The sequence below is a fragment of the Panicum virgatum genome, chromosome 8N (assembly GCF_016808335.1).
Source record: "Panicum virgatum strain AP13 chromosome 8N, P.virgatum_v5, whole genome shotgun sequence".
Lineage (NCBI taxonomy): Eukaryota > Viridiplantae > Streptophyta > Magnoliopsida > Poales > Poaceae > Panicum > Panicum virgatum.
Window position 1 is genome coordinate 22,241,496 of NC_053152.1, and position 15,093 is coordinate 22,256,588.

General features: G+C 49.0%; 2 protein-coding genes across 6 annotated transcripts; one reads left to right on the forward strand and one right to left on the reverse strand.

Annotated features, from left to right (window-relative positions):
- Positions 1-1,209: 1,209 nt before the first annotated feature.
- On the reverse strand, positions 1,210-14,806 carry LOC120686465. 5 transcript variants are annotated; one of them, XR_005680198.1, is made up of 13 exons: positions 14,633-14,806; positions 13,732-13,808; positions 13,558-13,633; positions 13,389-13,461; positions 13,261-13,312; positions 13,127-13,188; positions 12,553-12,616; positions 11,811-11,868; positions 11,638-11,724; positions 10,362-10,455; positions 3,810-3,913; positions 3,468-3,674; positions 1,210-1,526 (listed from the first exon to the last, which is right to left on the reverse strand). XR_005680198.1 is itself a non-coding variant. In XM_039968686.1 (12 exons), exons 1-11 carry the CDS (start codon positions 14,728-14,730, stop codon positions 3,821-3,823), a joined length of 834 nt encoding a protein of 277 aa, XP_039824620.1. In that variant the 5' UTR covers positions 14,731-14,806; the 3' UTR covers positions 1,210-1,526; positions 3,810-3,820. The 5 variants fall into 5 exon arrangements, 3 of the variants coding, with proteins under 3 accessions (XP_039824620.1, XP_039824618.1, XP_039824621.1); XR_005680197.1 differs by lacking the exon at positions 1,210-1,526 and adding an exon at positions 3,282-3,375; XM_039968686.1 differs by lacking the exon at positions 3,468-3,674.
- Positions 2,182-3,339, forward strand: LOC120686466 (tetrapyrrole-binding protein, chloroplastic-like). The gene has a single exon (XM_039968688.1). The coding sequence runs from the start codon at positions 2,365-2,367 to the stop codon at positions 3,172-3,174; it is 810 nt and encodes a 269-aa protein (XP_039824622.1). The 5' UTR covers positions 2,182-2,364; the 3' UTR covers positions 3,175-3,339.
- Positions 14,807-15,093: the final 287 nt, after the last annotated feature.

Below are 15,093 nucleotides of genomic sequence, written 5' to 3' on the forward strand. Positions count from 1 at the left end.
CCGGAGGTTCGTCGAGTCATGCTGCAACACCTCAACCACCAACTTGTGTTAACTGGGATGACGACATGGATGACTTCATGCCCCCCAAACCATGGCCTCCAACACATGATGTTCCTCCCCCTTTACATGAACCTAGAATCAGAAAAGAGACAAAGGAAAAAGCAAGAGGTTCATCAAGTCATGTTGCACCACCTACAGCACAAACTTGTGTTAACTGGGATGACGACATGGATGACTTCATGCCCCCAAACCATGGCCTCCAACACATGATGTTCCTCCCCCTGTACATGAACGTAGATCTAGAAAAGAACTTAAATGGACGTAACTACAAAGTAAAGTATCATTAAACTCCTACTTAAATGGTTCTATTATAGCACTAATTAAATTAAATTACTCACCCCTACTTAAATTACTCCTACTTAAATGGAAAAATATATAAACTAAATGTACTAACCTGCAGATCACAAGTGCTGAATCCGTCAGGGCTTCGCCGCTTCCCTTCTCCTCACCCCTCTTTTTTTCTAGATTTTCGGTGGAATTTTCGGGTTCAAATGAGGAGGGAATGCGGGGTCAGATCCTTATATAAGGGGGGTTACCCCGGTCGCCCGAGGGGGGGCGACACGCCCCCTGCCGCACCCGTGGGCGGGGCCCAGTGGTCGCCCGAGGGGGAGCGACAAGCCCCCCCTTTTCAGAGACCTCGTTGCAAATTTAAAGAAAAAAATAACACTTAGAGCCTGTCGCCCTATGGGGACGACCGGGGGTATTTTTGAAATATTTCAAAACAGACATATATTTTTAAAAATTTTATTTTTAAAAAATATAAAAAAGAAAAAAGCGCGTTATCCTGTCGTATTTCAGGCGGGCCTGATAACTTGATCTGTCGGGCTTGGGCCGCTCAGCTTGTTGGCGGGCACGCCACAGCCCGATGCATGGGGCTCGTTCCTGCCGGCCCGTTTGGCCATCCATAATTCAAATTCAAAGATATAAACACACAAGCCAAAGCCCCTTTCCGGAGCTAACCTATCCTCCGAGCTGGGTGGTCCTCCTCGAACACGGCCTCACTAGTGACTAGCGGCAAAGTACAAGCCGGTGGGCCCACATGCCTAATGAGAGACAGGAGGGAGTGGCGCTATGCGGCCTACTCCACTCCACACATCTCAACGCCACCACGAGCCCACGAGTGATGTGCGTATCTGTGCCTCTGACAAATACGGGAACAATGTTGGTTATTTTTATTGGTTTGGTTGGAACGAGATTTGCATACGTGGCCTTCCAAGATAAACAGACAGGCAAGCTCGGCCATCCAGAGCGTCCACGTATGCTATCTCGTCCGGAACGTCCAACCAAAGATAAACAGATACTAGACGCAGATTTTACATGGACCAGGTCCGTAGACCTAAGAAAGTTCCTAACCCCCAGCATCATCTTGATCCTTCTGTCATGTTAGTTGAGTTTTGTTACCATTGTTCCTCCAAGAATAGATCCAGACACGCAAAGCCTTGTCACGTTTCTGCGTATTTGATGCGCTGCAAAAAAAAATAGTCATAAGATGAGGATTATCTGAATAAACAAAAGCCAGGGCAGTTAAACACTACACATCAGCATCATTGTTCATACGTCTCGAAGTATTTCAACCGCAAACAAATGTGATTCGCGATAGGGCTAGGCATTCCTGTGGTTTTAAGGTTTGCAGGACATTTTGTAAAGAATTTTCTGTGGTTTCTGTCGTTTTTGAGTGGAACGGACAAAATAACACGGACCAAAATTCTAGTGGAAGTAAATGGTTTGCACCTAGTACACTGTAACTGTATTGCAGGAAGAATATTAACAGGAAAAAAGAAAGAACTAAAACCAGAAACTGAAATTTCTAGTGAAACTTTAATGTAGATTCAAATATTTATATTTGTTATTTCAATCGGGATTCAGACGGTTAAAATAACTAAAATTAAACATTATGGTAGCATGGTTTGGATACTTTTTTTTTGGGGGGGGGGGGGGGGGGGATGCGCATTTGCGCAACATATCAGAACTGTTGTGGACTCGGCCTACGCACCCCATCCTCACCTCCTTGGCATATCCCTGATCGCTGAGTAGCCAGTATCCTCATCTCACCCAGAATCCACCAATCACAGCCCACCTTTGCATTCTCTTCGAGATGCACCCCCTACAAAACCACCACCAAAATCTCTCACAACCCCTGACACATCACAACAAAAGTCACACACACAAGGCAACACACTCTCAATTCTCCACACCACAAGACCACCAGCTCAGCTCTCAGTAAACCCCATCCACTCCTTTATCATCGTCTCCCTCCCCCTCATCTCCCTTCCCTCCATTCTCACCTCAGTCCTCCTGCCATCAATGGCGAATGCTTCTCTCCAGTCCTTTCTTCTTCCCCAACATCATTCTTTCGTCAACAACAGCAGCAGCCATGACAGCTCCCCTTCTGCTCTACTGAACCTCTCTACCAACAACAGCGGCAGCATTTCCTTCAGGCTCTACTCCAACATCTCCCCCTCGGTAACCACAACTTCGACCACCAACTCATCAGCTCCGACTCCAGTCACCCCTGCCGCAGCAGCAGACTCGCCACCCACCCCCTCCATAGACCTGCTTGGTCGCCAGCTCGCAGCAGGGGACTACCGCCAAGCTGATGATACCACCCGGGCGCTCCTCATCGAGCTCGCGGGGGAGTCTGCGAGGCGCCGAGGGTACATCTTCTTCTCTGAGGTCCAGTTCATCTCCACCGAGGACCTCCGCGCCATTGACAAGCTCTGGAAGGAGCACAGCAATGGCAAGTTTGGGTACAGCATTCAGCGGCGACTTTGGGAGAAGTCACAGCGTGACTTCACCCGCTTCTTCATCAAGGTTGGCTGGATGAAGAAGCTAGACACCGAGATAGAGCAGTACAACTACAGGGCATTTCCTGATGAGTTCATTTGGGAGATGAAGGATGACACACCTGAAGGTCACCTGCCGCTCACTAATGCCCTCAGGGGGACACAGCTGCTAGGGAACATCCTCACCCACCCGGCCTTTGAGGAAGAGAGCCAGGAAAATGAAGTCGCAGCAGAGGAGAGTGCTACAGCTGCTGGTCAGAGCAAAGATGATAACAAAGGTAGGGACAGACCAAAGTTTATGAAAGATTTCAAGCCTAACTACTCCTTTTGAGGCTGGAAAAAAAGGCATGGGAGTTTGTGATGCAGAGATGCTGGCATGGTGTAATTGATTTAAAAGAACATGTATCTATAGTTCTATTTGTCTTACTTTCTTCAACATACATGAGAAATTGTGCAATATATTATGAATATAATTGGTTCAGGTGTTTTCTCTGCACATGAATGATGCTTGCAGACAAGAAAGTGAAACAGCCTGCACAGGACAGACACAAATATAAATTATGAGGAAAGTATGGATGCAAGGCATCTTGCAGTTAATGGTATGTACATAGAGCAACGCGTTACCGATGCTGCATGCATTTTCATTCAGCAGGCAACATCCTACCAAATACCATGCAAAGATTTGCAGGTGCCCCATTTTCTTTTGCATCCATGATCCTGCCCAAAAGTAGGATGAGTTGAGGGCTTGTAGCAACCAGTATGCAGAATGGTAGTTCATCATGGGGGTGATGGAGAACCAGTGGTTTTCAGCTTATCATCTCCACTTGTTTCCTGTTCAGTGAGTGTGAGTGTGGCTAACGTGAGAAAACCTACTTTGTCCATATCTTGGCAATTAAAAGAGTCTAAAGCATGATAGAAGCTTTTTCAGGGAAAACTATCTCTACTCTCTTATGTGTGTCACATTACTTTTTTCCTTCTCATGCGCATGGACAGAGCCTCCGGGTATGCTGATGTGAACCATCACATGTGAGCTGCTCATCCATCTGCATATATAAGCATGCTCCTGGATTCTGAAATAGAAGCCAAACAGAAGTCAGATCCACATTTTAACTGTGACTATTTGATGTTTATATGCACAACATCAACACTGATAGAGTGTATAGCTGTGTGCGTATACTTGAGGCCCATATTGGGCGTGTAGGCCCATATTGGGCGGCCCATGTCGGGCATGTACATCTTCTTGTATTGCAAGTCACATTGGCTATATAATGAGAGGTCACCCCCCCGCATAGGGTGTGCGGCGTTTTCCTATTCCCTCTGTCTTTCTACATGGTATCAAGAGAAGGCAACGATCGGCCTTCCGCTTCCGCTCCCCCCTGCGCTAGGGTTCCCCCCTTGCGCCCCACCTCTCTGCCCTAGGGCGCCGCCTCCTGGCGCCGCATCTCTCCCTTCTCTGCGCCCTACCCTAGGGCGCAGCCCTCCCCTCCCTGCGCGCCCTACCCTAGGGCGCCGCGATCCCCTCGCGTCGCGCCCACCAGCAGGCCGCCGCCCCTGGATCAATCTGATCCAGAGCCGCCGCCATGAGCCTCTCCTCCTCCTCCGGCGCCGCCAGATCGGACGCCTCCGCGCCTGTGCTCCCTACCGCACCAACACAGGCCATCGTCGTCCACCCCTACACCACCGTCAACGTCAAGGCTCACGTTCCCGTGACCCTAGACATGAAGAGCGGCAACTACTCCAAGTGGGCGTCGTTCTTCACGGCGTTGTGCGGCAAGTTCAGCCTCCGCCGCCACATCGACGGCACCGCAGCGCAGCCCGACAACCCAGATTGGGACGTCGCGGAGTGCTGCGTGCGCAGCTGGATCTTCGGCACCGTCGACGACTCCGTCCTTGACCTCGCCATCACCGACGAGAACCAGACCGCGCACCAACTCTGGGTCGCGATCGAGGCCCTGTTCCGCACCAACACGGCCTCCCGCGCTGTCTTCCTGCTCGAGGAGTTCCACACCCTCAAGCAGGGCGACTCCACCATCGACGAGTACTGCCAGCGCCTCAAGTCGAAGGCTGCTGCCCTTCGATAGGTCGGCAACCCCATCACCGACTCCCAGCTCGTTCTCAGCCTTCTGCGCGGCCTCAACCCTCGCTTCGACTCCACCGCCGACGACATCGCCAACGCCACGGTTCTTCCGCCCTTCACGCGTGCCCACGAGCTGCTCTCCCTCAAAGAGCTGCGCCTCGCCAACGACGCGAAGAACACGGTGGCCACTGCCCTCGTCGCCTCCACCACCGCCAGCTGTACCAGCCCCTCTTGCCGCTCCTCCTTCGCGGGGGTTGCTACGGGCGGTAGCAGCAAGGGCGGGGACAGCGGAGGCAGCGGCGCGCCCAAGCAGAAGGGCGGCAAAGGCGGCGGCAAGGGTCGCCGATCTGGTGACCAAGGAGGCAAGGGCACCGGCGGCCCGCAGACCGGCGTCCTGCAGGGCACCCCACAGGGGGGACAGTACCGTCCAATGGGACCCTGGGTCTGCTTCAACCCGTACGCCCCTCAGGGTCCCACGGGTCAGCAAGCCGGCGGCTCCTGGCAAGGCGGCCAGGGCGGGTGGTCCAGCGGCCACGGCGGGTGGCAGGGCGTGCAGGGCGGGCGCACGCCCGGCCTCCTTGGCGCCAACCCCCAAGCGCACACCGCGTTCGCTCCGGCTCAAGTCTCCACCCCTCAAATGTGGGATCAGGCCGGCCTCATTGCCGCCCTGAACCAGATGGCGCTCCAGAACTCCAACTCCTGGGTCATGGACTCTGGCGCGACCTCCCACATGCACTCGTCGGATGGTATACTTCTCTCCCGCCACCCCCCCCCTCATCCTTTCATCACCGTGGGCAATGGTCAGACCATCCCGGTTTCCAGTCATGGCAGCTCATACCTACCCACCCACGCGTCAAATTTTTCTCTTCATAATGTTCTTGTTGTCCCTTCTCTAGTGCGCAACTTACTTTCAGTTCGCCAGTTCACCAAAGACAACAATTGCACTATTGAATTTGACGCCCTTGGTTTTTCTGTTAAAGATATCCCGACCAGTCGCGTGATTCTTCGCTGCAATAGCTCCGACGGCCTGTACACCATCCCCGCCAGCCCTGCAGCTCCACACGCCAGTCTCGCCATCTCCACCAGTCTCTGGCATCAGCGTCTTGGTCATCCTGGGGTCGCCACCATAGAGTTGCTTAGAAATAATGCTTCCATCCAGTGTAATAAATCTAGGCATCCTTTTTGTCATTCATGTCAACTTGGCAAGCATGTGCGTCTGCCGTTTAGTACCTCTAGTTCTATCAGCACTATGCCTTTCGAACTAGTTCACTGTGATGTCTGGACCTCCCCTGTAGCGAGTATTACCTCGTCGTTCTTGATGATTTTACTCATTTTTGCTGGACTTTTCCTCTTGTTCACAAGTCCGAGGTTGCTGGTCATCTAACCAACTTCTGCAGCTTTGCTCAGACACAGTTCGGCCTTCCCGTTAGAGCTGTTCAGGCTGATAACGGCACTGAGTTTGTTAACAATGCTCTCGCCACCTTCTTTGCATCCCGCGGCGTTCACCTACGTCTCTCGTGCCCTTACACCTCCCAGCAGAATGGCAAAGCCGAGCGCGTTCTTCGAACCCTCAACAATAGCATTCGCACCCTGCTCATTCATGCTGGCATGCCGCCCAAGTATTGGGCCGAGGCTCTCGCTACGGCGACCTACCTCCTAAACCGGCGCCCCTCCTCTACTGTTCAGAACAGTGTTCCCTATGAGCTGCTACACCGCCAGCCACCCGACTACGCTCATCTTCGCGTTTTCGGCTGTCTGTGCTATCCCAACATGACTGCCACTGCCAAACACAAGCTTGCTCCTCGTTCCACAGCTTGTGTCTTCCTCGGTTATCCCTCCTCCCACAAGGGGTACCGTTGTCTCGACCTCACTACTCGGCGGATCATCATCTCTCGCCATGTTGTGTTCGACGAGACCTGTTTTCCGTTCAGTGCTGACCCATCCAGTGTGCCTCCGAGCTCTCTGGACTTTTTTTTTCTTTCAGGTCACGCCGCACCGGTGCCTCGCACTGCAGCAGCGTCCCCTACTGCGGTCGCTCCGTCGCTTGTCGACGTCGAGCAGCCGCGGCCTCGTGCTCACCTGGAGGAGCTCTTCGAGGACCCTGCTGTCCTCCACGTTGGGCCGGTTGTCGGCCACGTGCCGGCCGCAGCTCCGGCCGGCCCTCTCCCAGCTCCAGTCGCCCCTCCTCCACTCCGGGTGTACACTCGGCGTCGAGCACCGAGGGCTCCTGCAGCTGCACCGGCACCTGCGCCCGCTGCTGCTGGTCCAGCTGCGCCTCCTGTGGCGGCTCCTCCACCGCCGCCTCCTCCGCCGCCTCCACCGCCGGCTTCAGTCAGCCGGCCTGTGACGCGGTCTCAGACAGGCTCCCTGCGGCCTGTTGAGCGCTACGGCTTCCCTCCACCACCACCGCCTCCAGCTCCTACGGCTCAGATGGCCTTCGCCGCCACTGCCATCTCCCCGATCCCGGGGAACTACAGGACTGCCCTGGCAGATCCACAGTGGCGGGCTGCCATGGCTGAGGAGTACCAGGCGCTCGTCGACAATGACACTTGGCGGCTCGTTCCCAAGCCTCCTGGTGCCAATATTGTGACGGGCAAGTGGATTTATAAACATAAATACCACTCCGACGGCACACTTGCCCGTCACAAGGCTCGCTGGGTTGTTCGCGGCTTCACCCAGCGACACGGCGTCGACTACGGCGAGACGTTCAGCCCCGTCGTCAAGCCTGCCACGATCCGGGTCGTCCTCAGCATCGCTACTTCACGACACTGGCCGATACACCAGTTCGATGTGAAGAATGCCTTCCTTCACGGACGCCTGGAGGAGATCGTCTACAGTCAGCAGCCTCCTGGCTTCGTCGACCCTGCTCATCCTGACCATGTTTGCTTGCTGCAGCGCTCTCTTTATGGTCTGAAGCAGGCTCCGCGGGCGTGGTACCAGCATTTTGCTACCTACCTTCGCCACCTGGGTTTCGTCGCCTCTGCCACCGACACCTCCCTCTTTGTTCTTCAAGAGGGAGGCGCCACCGCCTACTTACTGGTGTACGTCGACGACATCATCCTCACGGCTTCTTCGTCGGACTTGCTCCGGCGAATCACAGCTCGTCTTCACTCCGAGTTCGCCATGACGGACCTCGGAGAGCTGCACCACTTCCTTGGGATCTCCGTCACGCGCTCCTCCGACGGGCTGTTCCTCAGCCAGCGCCAGTACGCGTTGGATCTTCTCCAGCGGGCAGGCATGGCCGAGTGTCACTCGACGTCGACACCTGTTGACACTCATGCCAAGCTCTCGGCTACCGAGGGTCCTCCTGTCGCCGACCCCTCTGAGTACCGGAGCCTCGCCGGCGCTCTCCAGTACCTGACCCTGACGCGTCCGGATCTCGCATATGCAGTACAGCAAGTCTGTCTGTTCATGCATGACCCCCGGGAACCTCACCTTGCGCTGATCAAGCGCATCCTTCGCTATGTGAAGGGCTCCCTGTCAGCCGGCCTCCACATCGGCACTGGGCCGGTTGACAAGCTGATCGCCTACTCCGACGCCGACTGGGCAGGCTGCCCCGACTCCCGCCGCTCTACATCAGGCTTCTGCGTCTTCCTTGGCGACAGCTTGGTGTCCTGGTCGTCCAAGCGACAAACCACGGTGTCCCGGTCCAGTGCGGAGGCCGAGTACCGGGCTGTTGCTCATGTGGTTGCCGAGTGTTGCTGGCTGCGCCAACTCCTTCAGGAACTTCATGTCCCGTTGAAGGTAGCTACCGTGGTCTACTGCGACAACGTCAGCGCCGTCTACATGACTGCCAATCCGGTCCACCACCGCCGTACCAAGCACATTGAGATCGACATCCACTTCGTTCGCGAGAAGGTGGCTCTCGGCGAAGTTCGTGTTCTTCATGTGCCGTCACAATATCAGTTCGCTGATATCATGACGAAGGGACTTCCTGTGCAGCTATTTCAGGATTTTCGGTCCAGCCTTTGCATCCGGAATCCTGATGCTTCGACTGAGGGCGGGTGATAGAGTGTATAGTTGTGTGCCTATACTTGAGGCCCATATTGGGCGTGTAGGCCCATATTGGGCGGCCCATGTCGGGCATGTACATCTTCTTGTATTGCAAGTCACATTGGCTATATAATGAGAGGTCACCCCCCCCCCCCCCCCGCATAGGGTGTGCGGTGTTTTCCTATTCCCTCTGTCTTTCTACAAACACAACCACAGCTGAAAAATTCAAGTCAAGAGGCAGTGCAGGCATTCCCTCATGCAGCATTGAGAGCTTAACTTCTTCAATCCCTAATGTTACTAAATTGAGCATTTAACTCGGGTCCAATGCACAGATATCCACAAGCAAGGAATCCAATGACAACTAAAATATCAGGAGCCTTTGAACATAGCACAGTTAAATATCAGGCATCTAATTAGCATAGCACGAATATCAGGAGCCTTTGATTGTGGAAACAAACAACAATGACAACAATATGTAAGATTCCTTTCAGACAGTATCTGACAAAAAAGATGAAAGAAGAGGCATGTAACAAGAAGATTTAGGTGGCTTTGAGGACTGATGCTGCTGCAAAAAAAATTTCTCAAAAGTAGTCTGATAAATTTATCATCAAATCTTCTAATATATCCACACCCCACTCTCATGTGAATTTTTGGATCTTGTATCCAATGCCATTTGATATTCGAAGTAGATGATTTTGGTGCTGACTCAACTTTGTCAGTGTTGAAGCAGAGAAATGATGATATCTTTAAGATAATAAGTTTATTTAAGCATATAAAGTATGGTAAAACTAAAGCTGAATTTGTTCAGATGTATCCAATAAGGCAGTAGAAACCATCAGGTCGGAGAAATTTGGGATGGCGTGATGAATGATGAATTTTAAGAGGTGAGAAGTTTGTCAACTCCCAAAAGTTTTATGTAACGATACTCTTCAGATGGACAAGGATTATCTTGTGCAGATAAACAGATTGGAAGCCAAGTAATCTCTTTAATCAAGAGTCTATGTATTGCAATTAGGAAGTTAGGATCGTATCTAAGTTCCCTCTATAGTGAGGTATATGCCATGGTTCAGGTTAATTAGGGAGAAGCAGAGGGCTTAGCCCCTTCAGCCATCAGCTCTCCAGACTCTGCTGTAACCTGGCTTCCCATGGCCACAACATTCTCCCCTCATCCCTCCTAAATTCCTAAGCAATAACACGTTAGTTGGCTGACTATTTTTCAGAAATTGGTATAAGCGCAGCATATCTAATGGCAGTTTGAAGTATGGGCATAGACAGTATAACGAGAAGAATACACAAAATATGCTATCACATATAATCTGAGCTGTGAAAGCTTCCAATTTATAGATCAAAGTTTTTAACAGTCTGCATGTGGTGAAACTTCTAAAGATGAAATGAGATAAACAATAGTCCAATAATTAAAAAATAGTAAATCCAAATCGTATTCATACCAAGCTGGTCGGAGCTTCGACAACAACTTCAGCAGGCTGATCTGGTCCAAGGCTGCGAAAACATCCGCTTTTGCATCTCATATATTTCTGCAAACTGGTTTGAACAATTGAGCACAAACGCTCAGTATCCTGCATGAATGTATGAAAAGAAAACATACACACAGAGAACACGAATATTGCTCCACTTTGTATTAGCTAATTTCCACCAAGAAAAGTTCCCTTGGGATGATGGTGTAATATGAATGAGTTTATTGACCATCAAGTGAGGATGTGATGATGGATCTATTTTCACAGCAAGCTGCAAGCTAACACAAATAATCATAAACAATAACAAATGCTTCCTATCATGATAGACCTACTAACAAAACGATAACATAGCATGTATATATAAGATCCAGATGAGCTGCATAGCTAATTTGCCTGATAATTTATATTACAATATTACTGACAGTGCTCATGCAAGCTTAATAAAAGTTGTCTGCTTTACACTGGAGCCAGATGTGCCCTTCAATTTTAAGCATGGGTCTTATATGAAATTATCTCATGCAGATAACTATGGAATAAATTTCACAGATTGCACAGAAAATAGGCTAACAGCTAATAGGTGCCCAAAAAGACTATGCACTCAGACAATCTGTCAGGGAACAAAAAATTCACGTAAAGGAGCACAAAAAAAAAGACTTCCTGATGCGATGCCTACAGAAAAAACAACTGATGTGTCAAGATCTAAATTCAAACTGGTTCGCTTGTGCCCAGGTCAAATTCATATCGCATCAGCTCTGGGCCAGTACCTTTTTTAATCCTCCAGTCTTCCCCCTATCCTTTCAGTTTCAAGTAAAAGCTTATGTTGACCCTAGTCGAAATTCATATTCAACTTAGGGTGCAATTCAAAGCCATACAATATTGAAGCTATATGAGCCTTCTGTTGATGGGGAAAAGCTATATTCAGCACACCACACCCTCACCTTCCCCCTTTTGCCACCAAAATCAGTCTAATATGGGATGTTCCTTTTTCAGGCGTCACTTTAATACTTATAGACTCATCCAGATACAGTCTACTGTTGGATATTAAATTGACAAGTTAGGTTCTGAGCAATATCTTGGTCAACATTTACTTCAAGCCCACCCCTGACGCAATGAAAATGGAACTTGCAACATGACTAGTCAGCTAAACAGCAACTGTTATAGCATGGCATGTGTGTCATTTGCAATTTGAGGGTAACTGACTGAACTGTAACGATGGCACATAATTTGGAGATAATCAAATTGGACTTACATCTCACATTTGTTCAGGACAGAGAGCCTGCTCGGAACACATGACTGTCCTCTTACTTTGCAAACCAAGCTGCAAGATTCCCCTGGCCTAAAATTCATTTAGGTTTTCATAAAGCAGTTCCTAGGTGCTCATTCACACTAAAGAAATATGTGCTTGAAGTGGAAAGGCCTTACCTTCCTACTACGACGTTAATGCCCAACAACTTTGCTACAGAAATAGCTTCAGTTGATCCTGCAGAATATATACACTCCACGATCACTTCCAAACATATAAATCAAAATGATACATCATGGGCACTAGTGATGGACTAATGGACATAAAGGTACCAGATTGTGAGGTGAGCTGCTAGCACAGACTGTCCAAATTTAGTCAAGATAATAGGGGAAGATTTCATTCTCATCACTATCAAAGTTCTCATGCATCCATTTATAAAGACAATAAGTTAATAGAAGACTATACATGCCATTATTTGCCCCACCAATGATAGATAGGTTACATATTTCAAGTATGGCTAATGTTGCTAAACTGGTGAAGAGGCCACGAGATGGCTTGTCAAAAGCCCATTGCCAAAGCAAGCTGGCCCTACCTGTATCTAGATAAATCTCTACTTATGGCTCATGTCCGAGTAGCTTCAAGCCTTCAACGGAGCTGAATCAAACTATTTGAAGCTCGAAGCAGGTAAAGTAGAATGGGCTTGTTTCCACTCCTAGTGGCGATTTGGATGTTTCAAAATATTAAAATGCACATGAATATGAACCCCAAGGGGAGACACTAGTGTTTACTTAAATAATTCAGTTCTAGCAGTAATGAGCTGAGAAAATGGTAGTTTAGGTCTACCAGTAATGATCCGTGAACATGTTGCAGCTGAAGTTGCATTATAACCAAGAAATACAATTCATAGTATGTATTTCGTACCTGATGAATTTTGCTGCACTGAAAAACAATGATGGAAGTCGCTGGCGTAGGCATTTTCATGAACCTTGTAAAATGGAAAGAATAACTTAGTTAGACTGAACCATTTCGACAAGTAGTTGTTGTAACTAACATTAAAAAAAATGAAACTACCACAACCCCTTGTTCTAGGCAAACCAAGCAAGGTACTCCCTCCGTCCCCAAATATAAGGCATTCTGGGATTCAAAATTTTCCACAAATATATGGCATCCTGGGTTGAGAGTGGACCCAACCATCTTAATTGTGCATCGTTTCCGGGTCTTTCCCAATAGAAAGACATGCATGCAGCCATGTAGGGGAAGGTGCATGGGAAAGGGAATGCTACTTTAACTAGCACATATTTAGTTGCTCAAATAGAGTTCCAATGCTTAATAATTAGGGGTGGGGGAGTCTTTTTCTACACAGCCATAATCTGTCTTAAAAACTCCAAAACGCCTTATATTTGGGGACGGAACGAGTATGCCCTAAAGTAAAATAATTGTTGTATCTCTGGGTGCTCGCGGGGGGGGGGGGGAGGGAGGGAGGGGGGCATAGTACCACACTTGCAGAGCTATGGCGGCATCTCCCCGTGCAGAAATCAAAAACATTTGTGTACGTTCCTGGAAAAAACTAACTGTAAACTTCATTCATCACATTACAAATACAGCAATTAATAACTTCAAGTGTCTTACCAGCAGTAACTGGCTTAGCTACCTTCAGCTTCAGCACGTCTTCTTTCTTGGTCTGTCAAGGCAAGTAAAAAATTTATGAAACGATTCATTTTTGTATTCCAGACCTGGTACTACTGCTTAGGAATTACCTTAGAAGGATTCAAACAGCAAGAAACACAATATTCATAAGAGTTGCAGCACTGTAAATCATGTTTGCAGCCCCTGGATCATGTCATGAAGACTTATGTCAGGTTCACAGGGTTAACCAGTTTAGATGGAGTGCTGCACATAAGGTGCGACGGAAGATAGGAAACCCACTGGCAGGAAAAGCGGTCCCCCATTGTTGGGCAACAGTGAGACCATGGATTGATTGAAAGTGCAGAGCATACATAGCCTACAAAGGGAAGTGTTTCATCAGTGAGAAATGGTTGAAAGACAGTGTAGCATTTACAGGAAAATAATCTAAGCAAGACAAAGGAACAGGAGTATTGCCATTATCATCAGAGATCAGATGTCGTCCCTGAACAGTACTTCTGCACATAATTGGTTCAATAAAGCCAATGTCCTTCCTGCACAATATTTAAAGGTCTGTCCTTATCTTTGCTGATATATACACAGCAAAATAGCTCTCATATTCAGAATGACAAGAATGCCCCAATACTAGAACAATGCAATTCACTGTACCCATGCTGCCTTATGCAAAGAAAACTTTTTCCTTGTCCCAGAAACAAGGTTAAAGCACAATATGATTACTGAACTAGCACCTAGAATCTAGCTAAATGCTTAATACCATTATAAAAAGGTGAAAGCCACTACATGGAAGTATTTCTCATATATGGAAGTATTTCTCGTCAATCACCATTGCTTCGCCCCTTTTATCTACCTGTCTTCCTCACTAGACTAATCTGCACTCCCTTCCAAAATTTCATCTATCTTAAGTTCCATCATCCCCTTCTTACAATCCTGCATGCCCTTCTACTAGTGATTTGCGACATTGCACTCAAATCAAACAGCCCAATGACATGATCACAGGACGCAACGTTGACAGCTATTAGTGGCATTTACCTGTGTGTATTGGCAAGGAAAGCTACGTTTCTAATCGGTGGCCCTAACATGAACAAATAGAACCCCGTTGAAGCATAACAATAAAAGCATCCTGATTTCAAAAGTCAGAATTAGCTAGGCATTCACCTTTTCCCCCCTCACAGTGCACATCAACAGAATCAAGTTTGAGGTCCCAATCCGCGACTAAGTGAACCCTAAGTGGTCCAAATACTCGCCTTATCTACGAAGAATCTTTTTCGTGCGAGAGCTGAACTGACTGCGACGAGCAGGGAGAGCCGGGATTTGGGTCCTAGCATAGCAAAGGCAGCAAGGGAAGTGCGGATCTCACCGGATACCGGAGACGGGGGTAGGCAAGCAGGCGAAGGCAACCGCGATGGAGGCGGCGAGACGGAGGATCCGGCGGGGGAGGGGGCGCGGGCCAGCCATCCCGCCGGGGGGATCGGCGAGGCGGAAGGAATGGCCGAAGCCCGAAGGGGGTAGGGGAGGGTTCAGGCCGTGAGAGCCGTTTGACTGCTAAACTACAATTTCAAATTTTGAAGGGACCAAATTAAAAATGCGAAGGAAGCAGTCAAGCAAAGCTGGAGTCTGCAAAGTCTGAAGAAAATATCTATACTTATAGTTTAGCAAAAATGTCTGCAAAGCTAGAGATCAGTATCTCTATCTATCTATACTTATCGGTATCGCAAAAATGTCTGTAGCCTGGTGATTACAAGAGTCTCGGTAACACTTGAGGTCCTGGGTTAGGCATTAGGCGTCTGATCAAGGAGTCTAGATCAATGAACAATGCTC

Bases quoted from the DNA above. Each gene is read 5' to 3' on its own strand.
- LOC120686466 (XM_039968688.1), top strand. From the start codon at position 2,365: ATGGCGAATGCTTCTCTCCAGTCCTTTCTTCTTCCCCAACATCATTCT.
- LOC120686465 (XM_039968686.1), bottom strand. From the start codon at position 14,730: ATGGCTGGCCCGCGCCCCCTCCCCCGCCGGATCCTCCGTCTCGCCGCC. The intron at 13,809-14,632 runs GTGAGATCCGCA...AATATTGTGCAG, and splicing joins ACCCCCGTCTCCGGTATCCG to GAAGGACATTGGCTTTATTG. The intron at 13,189-13,260 runs GTAAGACACTTG...AGTTTTTTCCAG, and splicing joins AGCTAAGCCAGTTACTGCTG to GAACGTACACAAATGTTTTT.